This window comes from Ovis aries, chromosome X (genome assembly GCF_016772045.2).
Source record: "Ovis aries strain OAR_USU_Benz2616 breed Rambouillet chromosome X, ARS-UI_Ramb_v3.0, whole genome shotgun sequence".
NCBI classification, from domain to species: Eukaryota; Metazoa; Chordata; class Mammalia; order Artiodactyla; family Bovidae; genus Ovis; species Ovis aries.
The window spans coordinates 23,037,713-23,053,231 of NC_056080.1; the positions used below are offsets into that span (position 1 = coordinate 23,037,713).

Below are 15,519 nucleotides of genomic sequence, written 5' to 3' on the forward strand. Positions count from 1 at the left end.
GGAGTGTTTTCTTAATTTCAATTGTGGTTTGTCCATTGCTAGTGTAGAGAAATAGAACTGAATTTTGTATATTGATCTTGCATCCTGCAACTTTGCTAAGCTCATTTATTAGTTGTTGTAATAATAGTTTGTGGATTCCTTAGGATTTTCTATAGACAGTATCATCTTGTCTGTGAATAGAGAAAGTTTGATTTCTTCCTTTTCAATCTGGATGCCTTATATTTCCTTTTCTTGCTTAACTGCCCTGGCTAGAACGTCCAGTACAGATGAATAGAAGTGGCAAGAGCAGACACCCTTTTCTTGTTCCTGATATTAGGGGAAAGCATCTAGTCTTTCACTATTAAATACGATGTTACTTGAGAGTTTCCCACAGCTTGCCTTTATCAGTATGAGGAAGTTCGATTCTAGCACTAGTTTGTTGAGTGTTTTTTTTAAATCATGAAATAGTGTTGGGTTTTCTTAACTACCTTTTCTGCATCTATTAAGATGATCAGTATATGGTTTTTGTTCTTTATTCTTTTAATATAGTATGCTGTATTGATTGTTGAACCAACTGTTGTTCCTGAGATAAATCCCACTTGGTGTATAATCCTTTTTGTATATGGCTAGATTCAATGTGCTAGTATTTGAGTTTTTTTCTGTATTCATAAAGGCTGTTGGTGTATAGTTGTATATATCTTTGTCTGGTTTTGGTATTAGTGTAATGTTGGCCTCATAGAATGAGTTGGGAAGAGTTCCCTTCTCTTCGATTTTTGGGGAGAGTTCATGTGGGATTTGTTTTAATACTTTAATGTTTGCCAGTGAAGTTATCTGGTCTTAGACTTCTCTTTTTTTAAATTTCTAACTCAGTCTCTTGTTATAGGTCTGTTCAGATTTTCTATTTCTCTTTCAGTCACTTTGGGTAGTTTTTGCCTTTTCTATAAATTTGTCCATTTTGTATAGGTTATCTAATTTGTTGGCATAAAATTGTTCATATTATTCCCTTTTAATCACTGTAATTCTTTAAGGTCAGTAGTGGTGGTCCCCTCCTTTTATTCCTGATTTTAGTGATTTGAGTCATCTTTTTTTCTGAAGAAAAAGGTATTTTTACTGAAGAAAAAACTTCAGTATAGCTAGAAGTTTATCAATTTTGTTAATCTTTTCAAATAAGCAACCTTGGTTTCCTTGAATTTTCTCTATTGCTTTTTTGTTCTGTTTCTGTGCTAGTCTTTTTACCTCCTTTTTTCTGGTTTCTTTGATTTACTTTGCCCTTTTTCTAGTTTATTATGATAGAAGGTGACATTATTGATTTGAGATCATCTCTTTTAATTTAGACATTTGCAACTGTAAATTTCTCTATAAGCAGTGCTTTAGCTTCATCCCTTAAGTTGTGATATGTTTCACTTGCCTTTTTATAGTCAGTCCCCTCTTCCATCAGTCAGTAATTGATCTGACTTATATCACCATAGCTTAATTTTGCCTGTTCAAGAATTTCAGATTAATGGAGTGATACAGTATGCATTCTTTTGTATCTGGCTTTTTTTGTTCAGTGTAATTTTTTTGAGATTCCTCTGTGTTGTTGCATTATTGCTATTCTTTCCTTTTTATTGTTGAGATGTATTTCATACTTATCTGTTCCCCTGAGATCAGCATGTGGATTATTTTCAGTTTGGGGCTGTTATTAATAAAGCTGCCGTGAACATTCTTCTACAGTTCTTTTTGTGGATGTGTGCTTTCATTTTGGGGGATACCTAAGGAGTGAATTTGCTGGGTTGCATTGGACAGTGTATGTTTTACTTGAAAGGAAACTGTTAGATTGTTTTCCTGAGTCATTGTACCATTTTATACTCCTGCCAGTCATGTATGTGAATTGTTCCCCTTTTCCTATAACACTTGTTATTTTCAGGCTTTTAAATTTTGGCCGTGAAAGCATTTATTACCAATTCTACTCATTAAACATCCTTTTCAAATGATCCTTTTGAATTATATCACATAAATTTTAATCTAGTGTTCATACAGTCAACAGTTTTATGTATGGCTTAATAACTTAATGTGTGGTTCTGGGAGGGGGGTTCATGTTTGGGAATGCATGTAAGAATTAAAGATTTTAAAATTTAAAAAATAAAAAACTAAAATTAAAAAAAAAAAAACTTATACAATTGACTGCCAGTTGGGAATTTGATTAGATTCTGTTTTACTGTTCTCCAGCAGTAAAAGATGTAAATTGACGTTATCTCTATATGTTGTTTTTCTCTGCTTCTTTGTGCAAGAGGCAGAAGATGTCTATTTGCTCTCTAACTCCTAAATTACAAGTCTTTTGGTTCCAGCTTAGGGGCTGTTTTTCAGTCCTAATTCCATATTCCTGGAAGAGAGAATCTTAGAGGCTTGCCTAGGTTGGTGAACACACCTGTCCATCATCTGTGGCCACAGGAGCATGTTCACACAGTACAAATGTGTTTGCTGAGGATAGGCTTTTCTATGAGACTGGAGGATAATTTTACAGGGTAGGTATTGAGTAGACATCCCCAAGAGGTAGTGACTACGTTTGGTTAGTAATATTCTTTGGATTATGTCCTGTCTGTGTCAGTATTAGGATAGTTATCATTATACAGCTCCTCCCCCCCCCCACCATTTTGTTATTTGAGCTTTCCAGTTTAGATTCTGGATATGAAATTACACTTCAGAGTTGAAAGAGGTCATCTGAGAAATACTATACATGTAGCAGTTTATGGGTTCTGTATCATTTTCCTGGGCTGTACTGCATTTGGTCTTCAGAACAGCTAGTGCCACACAGCTCGTGCTGGCAGAGCCAGGCATGGACTGTAACTTGCCTGACTTCATATTCTTTCAGTTTACTTTCTATTGGAGCTCCATGGTTGCTGTAAATAAATTGGAGTGTGTACCAAGATCTCTAATAGGTTTGCTATCATCATCTGCTCTATTGGAAAACAATAGGTCCCTGTTACTATTGTGAGATTGTTCATTTGAAGTTATTGATCTTTATAAAATCAGATACTTTGTAAAAACTGGGTTATCAAATGGCATTGACTTGATATACTTTAAGCCAAGAGGTTTATTTTTAATTTTGGACCTTTGAAAGGGCAAATGTGCCTGGTTTTTCTTTGTATCCTGTTAATATTCAGTAGAATTAATGGAGCCTTGAGAAAAATGGCCTAATGCTTCCCCTGCCTTTTCCTCCTGTAAATTTTAATGGAAGACTACTGGTTGCTTTCTTAAAATGTTGCTATTGTACCAATTGTAAAGCAATTGATAGATAAAAGATACCGTATAAATACTAAGGAATATATATGTGTTAATTTTTAGAAATGTCATGACCTATTTAAATATGGGCTCCAGATTCCTAAAAGAGATTCGCTGATTTAGTATTTAGGTTTTTATTTTTCAGTCTAAAACACTTAAAGTAATTGCTGTGATTCCCCATAGTTTAACAGAGTTTTGTAGCATTTTGTTTGGTACTGCACAGGTCTTAAAAATAGTACTTTAACTGCTTTCTTTAAAGCAGTCTCTCAATGTTTCTATTTTAAAAACAATACCCCCAAACATGTTGCTCCTCAATCTTGTTGAAGGGGGAAAAGGAGCATGTGTAAAAATTCATCCTTTTAAACGATGCCTACATTTTGTCAAGAACTAGATTGGGAAGGTACTGGGAATGATAGGCTGAGAGAACTGACTGAAAAGAGGGCAGCATTGACCTGCTTTTCAGCCCTCTCAGCATTGTTGACCTTTATACTTAGATGAGAAAGTAGCTTTACAAGATGTGGGGTTAAGTTCCCACAAGGTATGATTTTGGAAATTCATTTCACGAAAGTTTGATTTATCTGAAGTTTTTGTCTTGTGTTCATCAGGATGGAGAACAAGAGCAGATCCCTGAGCTGCCAGATCCAAGCTTGGAAATGGGCATTTTGCCCAGAGAGATCCGAAAACTGGTAGAGCGGAGAAGACAAGTAAAACAGCTAATGAAACAGCAAGATTTAAATCCAGACCTTCATCTTCAGGTATATCTTTCCACTCAGCAACCTCTGAGTGACAGTCTCACCTTTGAAAATTTGATTATCTAGGAGTGATTTAAACATGATGCTGTGGACAAATGCATGTGCTAACTTTAAGTTGGTGGGTTGGAAACCACTCAGAAACATCTGATGCCTCAAAATACAAGGCACCTCTGTCTGCAAAGATGTATCTAGCAAGTGCCTTTTGACCTTCTGCGAGTTTTGGAATCTGTTTACTTGCTTCTGGGAGGTCAGGGAATCATGGCTTTGGGAGGATGGGTTGACTGTGTTCAGAGTTCTTTTCTCCAGGGACATTGAGGGTTTCTTATTGGTGAGTTAGAAAACATCTAATGAAATGTTTATGCATCTGCAAATATTGTTGTCTGTCTTTTGTCCTCGTGTGGCCTACAGTATGACATTCGACAGAAGGCTTTGAAGCTCACGGCAAATAGTATGTACGGCTGCCTGGGATTCTCCTACAGCAGATTTTATGCCAAACCCCTGGCTGCTTTGGTGACATACAAAGGAAGAGAGGTAAATGGTATAACATTGCCATATCTAAAATAAAAGTATTTTAAACTATACATATTACAGAGTGGGAGAGCCAAAAAGTTTGCTTCCTAGTAATACAGCTTCAGATATCCCTTTTTTAGGGCAAATTTGAGAGAGATATGCTTTTAAGTAAGGATTCATTCATTAATCCATTTTGTGTGTGTATGTAATTATTGAGCATTTGCTGTATGCCAGGGATTGTTCGAGGTACCAGGGATAGAGTGTTAAGCAAGACATAAAAAGTCCCTGTGTTGTGAGGCTCATATCTACCTAGGGCAAAGGGTGTAGAAAGGGCTTAGGGTGGAGAGAAGGTCATTTGGGAAATCAGACTTTAAATACGTGAATAAGCAAATATAAAAAATAAGAGAATATGGTAGAAGTAATGCTATGCAGATAATTAAAACAGAGTGGTAGGTTGAACACGGTTAAGGTGGCTGGCTGGCTTAGCTTGGTCAAGGAAGGGTTCTTTAGGAGGTAACATGAATGAAGCCTGTGATGTAAGGAAGCTAGTTTTCTTGTGGATATATTAGGTTGGAGTGTGAGGGAAAGGAAGAAGTCAAGGAGGATGTCTCCATTTTTATCTTTTAGCTGGTTAGCTAGTGAAACCATTTATTAAGAAGGGGAAATCTGGGAGAGAAGTTCTGTCTTGGATATGTTACCTTTGAGGGTTGTAATAGATCTGTAGGCATTTTAAGTAGGCAGCTGGATGTACAAATTCCTAATTGCATGAACATCATCAGAACTGGAATTGCAGATTTAGAGTAACTGGTTTTAGAAAGATGGGCTACATACCAAACAGATTGGAGGTGCTATCCCTCTGTAAACACTAAAAGCTTCATCTGCTTTAGGACCATGTGCATGGATTTTCCTTAGTTTGTAAGAGAATAGTTATATTAGATATTAAATTCCATTTAGCTTTAGTAAAATACTGATTGCTATCAGTGAATTTAAGACTACTTGGTCTTAAGGAGGTAGTGGTTATAGGCAGAATACTCATACTGGGGACCTGGAGTCAGAATTCTCTATAGATCGGCTCATTACAGCTTACAGGCCCAATCCAGCCTGCCATCTGTTTTTATAAATAAAGTTTTATTGGCACATAGTCACACTCATTCATTGAAGTATTGTCTGTAGGTACGTTTGCAGTACAGTGAAAGAGTTGAGTAGTCAAGATGGAAATTTGAATGACCTGCAAAGCCTAAAATATTTATATCTGGCTCTTTAAAAAAAAAGGTGACCCGTTTAGAATCTAGATTCAGTTCAGTTCAGTTCAGTTGCTCAGTTGTGTCCGACTCTTTGCGACCCCATGAACTGCAGCATGCCAGGCCTCCCTGTCCCTCTGCCAGACCAACTGCCGGAGTCCACCCAAACTCATGTCCATTCAGTCGGTGATGTGATTCCGTCCAACCATCTCATCCTCTGTCGTCCCCTTGTTCTCCTGCTCTCAATCTTTCCCAGCATCAGGGTTTTTTCAAATGAGTCAGCTCTTCACATCAGGTGGCCAAAGCATTTCAGTTTCAGCTTCAACATCAGTCCTTCCAGTGAACACCCAGGACTGATCTCCTTTAGGATGGACTGGTTGGATCTCCTTGCAGTCCAAGGGACTCTCAAGAGTCTTCTCCAACACCACAGTTCAAAAGCATCAATTCTTTGGCTCTCAGCTTTCTTTATAGTCCAACTCTCACATCCATGCATGACTACTGGAAAAACCATAGCCTTGACTAGACGGACCTTTGTTGGCAAATTAATGTTTCTGCTTTTCAATATGCTATCTAGGTTGGTGATAACCTTTCCTTCCAAGGAGTAAGCGTCTTTTTTTTTTTTTCATTATTATGCCATGTTATTTTTTTAATATAAATTTATTTATTTTAATTGGAAGCTAATTAATTTCATGGCTGCAGTCATCATCTGCAGTGATTTTGGAGCCCCCCAAAAATAAAGTCTGACACTGTTTCCACTGTTTCCCCATCTATTTCCAGTGAAGTGATGGGACCGGATGCCATGATCTTAGTTTTCTGAATGTTGAGCTTTAAGCCAACTTTTTCACTCTCCTCTTTCACTTTCATCAAGAGGCTCTTTAGTTCTTCACTTTCTGCGATAAGGGTGGTGTCATCTGCATATCTGAGGTTATTGATATTTCTCCCAGCAATCTTGATTCCAGCTTGTGTTTCTTCCAGCCCAGCGTTTCTCATGATGTACTCTGCAGATAAATTAAATAAGCAGGGTGACAATATACAGCCTTGACGTACTCCTTTTCCTATTTGGAACCAGTCTGTTGTTCCATGTCCAGTTCTAACTGTTGCTTCCTGACCTGCATACAGGTTTTTCAGGAGGCGGGTCACGTGGTCTGGGGTATTCCCATCTCCTTTAGAATCTTCCACAGTTTATTGTGATCCACACAGTCAAAGGCTTTGGCATAGTCAATAAAGCAGAAATAGATGTTTTTCTGAAACTCTCTTGCGTTTTTGATGATCCAGCGCAGCAGCGCATGTTGGCAATTTTATCTCTGGTTCTTCTGCCTTTTCTAAAACCAGCTTGAACATATGGAAGTTCACGGTTCATGTTTTGCTGAAGCCTGGCTTGGAGAATTTTGAGCATTACTTTACTAGCGTGTGAGATGAGTGCAATTGTGTGGTAGTTTGAGCATTCTTTGGCATTGCCTTTCTTTGGGATTGGAATGAAAACTGACCTTTTCCAGTCCTGTGGCCACTGCTGAGTTTTCCAAATTTGCTGACTAATTGAGTGCAGCACTTTCCCAGCATCATCTTTTAGGATTTGAAATAGCTCAACTGGAATTCCATCACGTCCAGTAGCTTTGTTTGTAGTAATACTTCCTAAGGCCCACTTGACTTCACATTCCAGGATGTCTGGCTGTAGGTGAGTGTGAGTGATCATACCATTGTGATTATCTGGATTGTGAAGAAGCTAGACTAGATGTGTGTAATAACACTTTGAGATGATGAATACGTTCTCCATCTGCAGTATTGAGTGTAGTAGCTGCTGGCCACAAGTGCCTAGTGAGTGCTTGATAGCTGGCTACTGTCAGCCAGCTGAGGAAGTAGAGTTTGAGTTTTATATAATTATAATTAGAATTATCCTCAAATATCCATACAGCTAGTGAACTGCTGTATTGGATGGTGTAGATCTCACTGGCATGAAATGAACAGGACGTTGAGAGCTGCTCTTCTGTTGGGATCCCAGTCTCAAAGACTCTCCTGAGGGCACAGTGAGGGAGGGCAAGACATATATTGGACACCAGCATAATGTGAGACAGTTTCAGATGCATTCTTCAGTAAGATCTCATAAGAGTCAGTTGACAGAGGTAATTGTGTTCCCATTTTGCTAATAAGAAAGCTAATAAACTCAGAGGTAAAGTGTAACAAGTGACTTATTTGAATGGGAATCCGGATCTTCCTGACTTGAAAGCTCTTGCTGCATGAAGGTTGTGTGCTTGCTCTGTCTCAGGATGGCTTTCCTGACTGCTGCTTTGCATTCTACCACTTATTCCTAGAAGAACGCCTTTTTCAATACTCATCTCAAGACACAAGCCTTTTTTCCTTGAGAAGATATAGGTGTTTTAGGGGGTTATTGAAATGAAGGAAGGATGTCTTCATTTTCTTAGGCTAAGTTTACTTTAAAATTATTTAAATTTTATTTCTGTGTATGTATCCAGTGGCTTCTGATAGAATACCATCTTATTTTTGTATTAGGAAATGCACTCACTATGCCCCAACTGGGTGATAATACATGGGTTGACTATTGAGATTGGATCAGGGTTACTCTTAAGTTTCTCACGAGAGGCAATAGTTGACAATTTACTCCCTTGGAGAGTGCCTCTTGCTGTTGGGAAATCCCTGTTGTTACATTTCCTGCATTGGCTCAGAAATCCACAAGCTTAAAAGGGCACTGTTGATAATGATAAGCCCCAAATTTGTCCAATGATCTCCCCTACTCCCCTAATCCATTGTACTTTAAGGGCAGCATTTTTGTTTAGCTCAATTTTTAATAGGGAATTGAAACTCAATTATTATTTTTCTATTATATAAAATGGAAGAGTAACAAATCTTACTAAGTATTTTGTTTAAAAAAACCGTACTCTCCCCACTAAAAAAAGAATTTTAGATAAATCTAGAAATAATCATGTGTGGTTTAAATTCTTGGTTTTTGCTTTCCCCTTTGCTTTTTCCCACAAGTAAAAAATACAGCAACTGTGGGAAATGGGCCTTTAAAGTAATGTGAGGTTGATGAGAAATAATAATTACACAGTTGCTTCCTGGAAATCTTACTTGAGAAGATTCAAAGCCACATACAGAAATTATTTCCTATAATAAAATTGATTGCAATGTATTGGTGATAATTATTAGCACTGGCGGATGGAAGTATTTTATGTGATAATCTGTCTGTAGGTTTACTGTTATTTTCCATATTTTAGGTCTTTGTGAATTAAGAATCTTTTGATTATTGAAGAGGTAGGAGGAATGAAGTGTAAAAAGGGAGTCAGTTTGTTGAATTTTGGAATATTTCTGTGACTTATCAAACTTGTTTTTGTATCAAGAGTAGACCAAATAATACAGTAACCTGAAATATAGTAATACAGTAACCTGAAAATCCTAGAAGTTGATTGCTTTTAAAATCCTTGTAGGATAAATTAGATTAAGGTTCAGGTAGAAATTAATGAGAAGGAAACCTGGTAGTATGTCACCAGAAAAGACTGTAACATTTCATGTTTGAATATGGATTAATACACAATCTGGGGAGGCCTTAAGCCCTCCTCCCCCGTTTTATTTTTAAGTCTATTTTGTGTGTGCTCAGTTTGTTGGAATCATGCAGGTTTGGCTCTGGTGACCTAATAATTTCTGTAATCAAATGTATTATGGCTGCTAGAGTACTCAGAGTAATTACTAATTGTACTTTTAAAAACAGGTTTATAATAAAAATGCTAATAGTTATGTCAAATGGACATCAATATTGTCTTTTCCCAGGTGTGATCTTTCACACTTAAACTCTTCTATGATTTTTAATTGCTCGGCGGTAGAGGAATTAGTTAATGGTTAAGGAATTGTATGAGGGACCTCATAGTGTGCAGGTTATTTAAAAATAATGAATTCAGTGTTTCCAGAGAAGTAATATGGAAAGCTAATTGATAGATATCCAGAAGTGAATCTACAGAAATACCATCTGTATTTGTGTTTGTTCTCAGTGTATTTGTAGAGACATAAAAAAGATAGTGGGTAAGTTGATAGCACTAAGTGGACATATATTTTAAACCACAGAGGAAACAAGACTAGGTAGTCAAGTGACTGGTGTGGTAATTGAAGTGGTTGTTCACTAGATGGCGATAGACACCCTGAGATCATTAATCAATTAAGGCTTTATACTGTGAACAATAGTGAAGGCCATTTAGTGACACAAATCTGTCCAGATTTTTCACTTTTATTAATTTGGAACTATTAAAGGACCAGAGAATTGTAATAGTCTATTTAGTGTTTAAAATAATGATGGTCTTTGAATAATAAGTTTTGTTGATTGGATCAATCATATAATGTATCATAGCAAGCTAATTCTTCTATCAAAGAGCAAAATTCACACTTCTGGCCATGGGTTTACAATACATAACTCCCTTGGTCACAGTATTAGGCTAATCTAAAGAGAATTGAAATGATTTTGATGTGTAATTTTGCCTCTTTGAATTTGTTGGGGTTTTTTGAGGGATTTTTAACTTACTCTGTACTTATAAACATACTCATTGCATAATTCTTAGTGTAATGGTAATATTTGTCTTTATGGAATAATTAGTACTTGTTGACGTTGGTATTGTTTTATTTCTGCACTCTGTTATTTCTGTGCCCTTGAGAAAATGATTTTTGGTCTGGATTTCTGATTGCATTTTGAAGTGAATGTGTGCTCTAATGTTTGGGTATAGAGCCCGTGCGTTTTCATTTTCTCACCCAGTAGGCTAAAATGAGTCTTTGCCAGCCTGCTTGCCAACCAGTTGTAGACTGCCTAGCTTTTAGTTGCGTTTGGAGCCGAAATTTGGGCATTTGAAAATGTGTCCAAATCATTGCAGGAAAACACTACAGTCTGGGCAAGCCTTCCTGGGAGTCTCTTGGCCATGTGCTAGTGCCTGTCAAGAGCCCTTCAAAATGGCCCTGGGATGGAGGGCTGGCTGTAGCCTTTGTTGATTTCAGTGGCAAAAGAGAATGAGTGAATAGGCAGAATCTCATAATTAAGTGCTGAAGGAGACTTTCTGATTTATCTGCAAATAAGCAAAAGTTTCACATTTCCAATCTCTTTTCTTTAAAAAGCCTAGTTTTAACAAATTAAATGCAATAAAATATTGTAGAGACAACTGAAGACCCTTTCCTCCATACCCTCTCTCATTTGTTTCTTCTTTTGAGGTACCTGCTTTCTCAGGTTGTGTCCTTTTTGCCCAGGGTTTTTTGCTTTCACAACAGATAACGTGTACCTATATATGTGGTGCCCTAGAAGTTTTTACCATTTATGTGTCATGCTATACATGTGTTTTTGCAGTTTGCCAAAAACAGCAGGAGAAAGTACCTATTCTGTACACCAGTTTTTAAGCTGGTCCACGTTGATACAGTTTCAGACTTGGTTTATTCATGTTCAGTTCAGTTTAGTCACTCAGTCGTGTCCGACTCTTTGAGACCCCATGAATTGCAGCACGCCAGGCCTCCCTGTCTATCACCAACTCCCGGAGTTCACTCAGACTCACGTCCATCAAGTCAGTGATGCCATCCAGCCATCTCATCCTCTGTCGCCCCCTTCTCCTCCTGCCCCCAATCCCTCCCAGTATCAGAGTCTTTTCCAATGAGTCCACTCTTCGCATGAGGTGGCCAAAGTACTAGAGTTTCAGCTTCAGCATCATTCCCTCCAAAGAAATCCTAGGGCTGATCTCCTTCAGAATGGACTGGTTGAATCTCCTTGCTACTTATTGTGTAATATTTCAGTGAATAAATATAGCACAGGATATTTTTTATTCTCCAGTTGTCCATGTTTTTAAGTTTAATTCTTTGCTACTGCAAATAGTGCTATAGTAGACAGTGCCACCTGTGTGAGAGTTTCTCTAGGGTATTATTAGGAGTGGAGTTTGCACGGCCACAAGCAGTATATGATATTTTATTAGTGTGAACAGTCATTTAATTTATCATGGCAAGCTAATTCTTTCAGAAAGTTAAATTCATCGTATTTATGGCCATGGGGCTATGATACATGACTTCTTCAGTCACAGAATTAGAGGTTAATTTAAAAATTGTTGTTTTGTTGTTTAGTTGCTAAGTTGTGTCCAACTCTTTGCAGCAAAATGGACTATAGCCCCCCCCAGGCTCTTCTGTCCATGGGTTTTCCAGGCAAGAATACTGGAGTGGGTTGCCATTTCCTTCTCCAGGGGATCTTCCTCACCCAGGGGTTGAACCCTATCTCCTACATTGGCAGGCAGATTCTTTACACTTGGCCACCAGGGAAGCCCAGTTTAAAAATAGTTGGGAATAATTTTGCTATTCAGTTTTACCTTTTTGAATTTGTTATTTTTCTGTTGAGGGGTCTTAAACTTCTTATGTACTTGTAAACTTACTTGTTGCATAATTCTTAGTGTTCCACATCTTTGCTACCACTAGTTATTATCAGAATTAAAATTTTTGCCAGTCTCATGAGTGTGAAGTGATAGCTCACTGTGATTTTAATTTACATTTCCTCAATATTAAGGCTAGCATCCTTTCATGTGTTTTAACTCTTAAGTTTTCTATTTTCAGTGTGATTTGCTTGTGCATGTATGTCTTGTTTCACTGGATTGTATCTAAGTATTCTTAGGTCAAAAGCTAATTCTTGTTTGGTCAGTTTTGTTACAAATACCTTTTAGTCTGTGATTTATTCTTTAACTGTATTTGTTGTCTTTTCTTGTGCAGAAGTTTTAAAAACTTATTGTCACATATTTGATTTTTTCCCCCCTTGTACACTGTTTGCTTTTTCTTATGAGATCTTTCCTTCCTCCAATGACAGAGACATTCTGTCTTATTTTCTTCTAAAATTTGCAGGCTTTGGCTTTTCTTATTTAGGTGTTAAATCCTTCATGGAATTATTTTTAGGGATTGTGTACAGAAGAGGTCTAAGTGTATTTGTCTTCTTTGCTTCCTGTGGAGTTACTGAACCTGTTCTTCTATTTTGGGGATTGATAACGTATAAATCATGGGTTCACTCCTGTCTGCTGCCTATTTTGTGTAAAGAAAATTTTATTGGGCCACAGCCACACCTACTTGTTATGGCTGCAGTTGTGCTCTGTTAGAATGGCAGAACTGATTAGTGCCCAGAGAGACTGAATGATCTACAAAGCCTGAAATATGTACTTTCTGGGCCTTTACAGAAAAAGTTTGTGGACCTCTGATCTATTAATAAAAGAGAGTCATGTGTAACGTTGAAAATTTGTTTGGGTTTTTCTGTGAATGAATTTTTTTGCCAACTCAATAGAAAAGTCACTCTCATTTCTAACAGTAGCAGTCATAGTAGGTTAAAGTGGAGGAAAGTACACTACAAGTGGTAAGAAGGAAGGAAAATAATCTTTTGGACATCTAGAAAACCTGGATTTTGAGGTTTCACTTGTCTATATTGTCATATGAGAACTTTTCATAGAAGCAGAGGGAATGTCTGTGACTCCTCTCAAGTTGTATGTGACATTGTGTGTGTCTGCGTATGTGTGCTTTTCACGGGGAAAGGGTGCATAGCATTTATGAGAGTCTCACAGGACACTGTGATGCAGAGATACTCAAGAACTGCTGAGTCTTGTATTTCGTTTCTGCCCTCTACTATAGGTTGAGAGGACACTTTAGTCTTAAAAATATATGTTTTTGTCACATGGCAGTATGAAGAATTTTCTCGCCAGACCAGACTGGTGGAAACTGCGTGGGTGGTAGGAGGGAAGAGTTCTAATTCTGTCTCCAGAATTTTAATAGCCATCATTAAGACTACTTTTAACTTCAGCTGACCTACTAACATTTTGAATTTTTTTAGTATAAGAAGTTAATTTCTCTTAAGGCTGAAAATGAAGATTTAATATATTTTGGCAGAATATATTTAACGTTAAGAAAAGTAATATCCATTTTTCAGTGATCACAGATCACTTATCACTTTGAAGTTGTTTACATTTTACAACTCTAAGCCGGGAAAACTTTTAATTCCCTTTTTATTGTTGTAATTCAGGGATGTTTGGGTTCTAAATTCTTTGCAGTTCTTCATACTGTTCTACCTTGTTAATTCACATCTACTAATTCAAAATTGGTGGGGTAATTCAGATGGAATGAGTTGAAACTCTTCATAGTACAAATTAATGGTAATTTTAGAGCTAAGGTTCTTTTTATATACTTTTAACTTCTATAGAACCACCTGTTTTTAGTCAAGCAAGAGGCATCCTAACTGCAGATTATTTATATTGATGAATTTTTACTAAATAACATCTATTTTTGCTTGTCCATTTGTCTGTATCCTTTCTGAAACTGGTGAAAGTATTGTTGGTAAATATACAGCTAAGAAGAGGACATATCTTGGAAATACCCCCATGTAAGGCCAGTTCCAATTATGATAAATTAGACATTCAGTAATTTGAGAGAAGTACAGTGACAAAGAATTTCAAATATATAGAATAATTTGTTCTGTATAAATGCAGTATTGCATTTATAGAGACAAGTGGGATACATTTAGGCATTTATATATTTGGAAACAGATAATATTTCTTTCAAGTAGCTAAAACTTTAGACTTTTAAAAATAAATTGAGGAGAGTCTTACCCTTCTCTCTTAATGGTTGGAACCTATCATCTCCAAGATGCCTGAACAATATGTGGCTTTGTGTGCTCTTGGGTTTTCAACGTTGAAAGGGTATGGGTTTAAGGGGACACAGGCGGTTGATGTTAGAGGCAGCTGGGAAGAGGGAACCAAAGTCAAGTCCTGCCTGTGAACTGGCCTGGGTCTTTGTCAAGAAGACCTCCCACCCCTCCCGACACAGTGTACCCTTGAGTGTCAGCAGCAGACAGGTGGTCCTGGGCTGTGTGGACTGGCCTTTTCCCTCTTCAGAGTCTTCTCAGTTCTAACCTTAAAAGTGTCAGGATTTATTTCATTAAGGAAGGTGGAATTTCCTTATTCCCAATCAAAATTAGGGCCTTTTTTTTGAAATTTTATTTTGGCTGTGCAGGAGCTTTTCTGTAGTTGCAGGGAGCAGGAGCTTCTCGCTGGTTGCAGGGTGTGGCTTCTCACTGTGGTGGCTTCTCTTGTTCAGAGTATGGGCTCTGGGCACGCAGGCTTCAGTGTTGCAGTGTATGGGCTCAGCAGCTGCGGCTCCCGGGCCCTAGAGCGTAGGCTCAGTAGTGTGGGGCACAGGCTTAGGTGCTCCTCAGCATGTGAGGTCTTCCCAGCCCAGGGGCTGAACCTGCATCTCCTTCACTGGCAGGCGATGCTCTACCAGTGAGCCACGAGGGAAGCCTTGGGGCCTTTTTGAAAACCCCCACGATGGAAGTTTGGCCACTAGATTTCAGGATGGGTCTGTAAAAACTAGTGTGGATACTTAAAATTTTTCTCTTAATTGGCCAAAAAAGAAAAAGAAGCCCGCAGCCTCAGATTGGCGCTGTATCCCAGTCTCCCCTTGCACTCGCTTTGTTGGGAACCACTATGTCTGTGTTTTGGTGCCCCCAGCACCCAGCCCTGTGCCCCATACAGCGGATGCTAGTGTGCTCTGACCCTGGGTTCATGCGGACTTAGAAGTTTCTGCAGTTATGGATGACTGGATGTGGAAGAGATGCATTTTTGATATAGGATCTTGATTTTTAAGCCTAATTTGATAAGAATGGCCTGGTTACTCAGAACAAAAAAGAGAATTCTTTGTACATTTTGAGCCACTTTGATTTGAGAAGACAGGGGTGGTATTTTTGCTTCGACGTTTTGCCCATTTAATTCCTGAAACCACAGGGAGGTGGCTGA

General features: G+C 37.9%; 1 protein-coding gene across 2 annotated transcripts in view; it reads left to right on the top strand.

The window, feature by feature from the left end:
• Nucleotides 1-15,519, top strand: part of POLA1 (DNA polymerase alpha 1, catalytic subunit) — a 291,633-nt gene that overhangs the window by 46,129 nt on the left and 229,985 nt on the right. For both annotated transcript variants that reach the window (XM_012106423.5, XM_042242229.2), the window contains exons 25-26: nucleotides 3,846-3,995; nucleotides 4,401-4,523. In XM_012106423.5, the coding sequence (XP_011961813.3) occupies nucleotides 3,846-3,995; nucleotides 4,401-4,523 (273 nt within the window). The remainder of the gene's footprint in view (nucleotides 1-3,845; nucleotides 3,996-4,400; nucleotides 4,524-15,519) is intronic.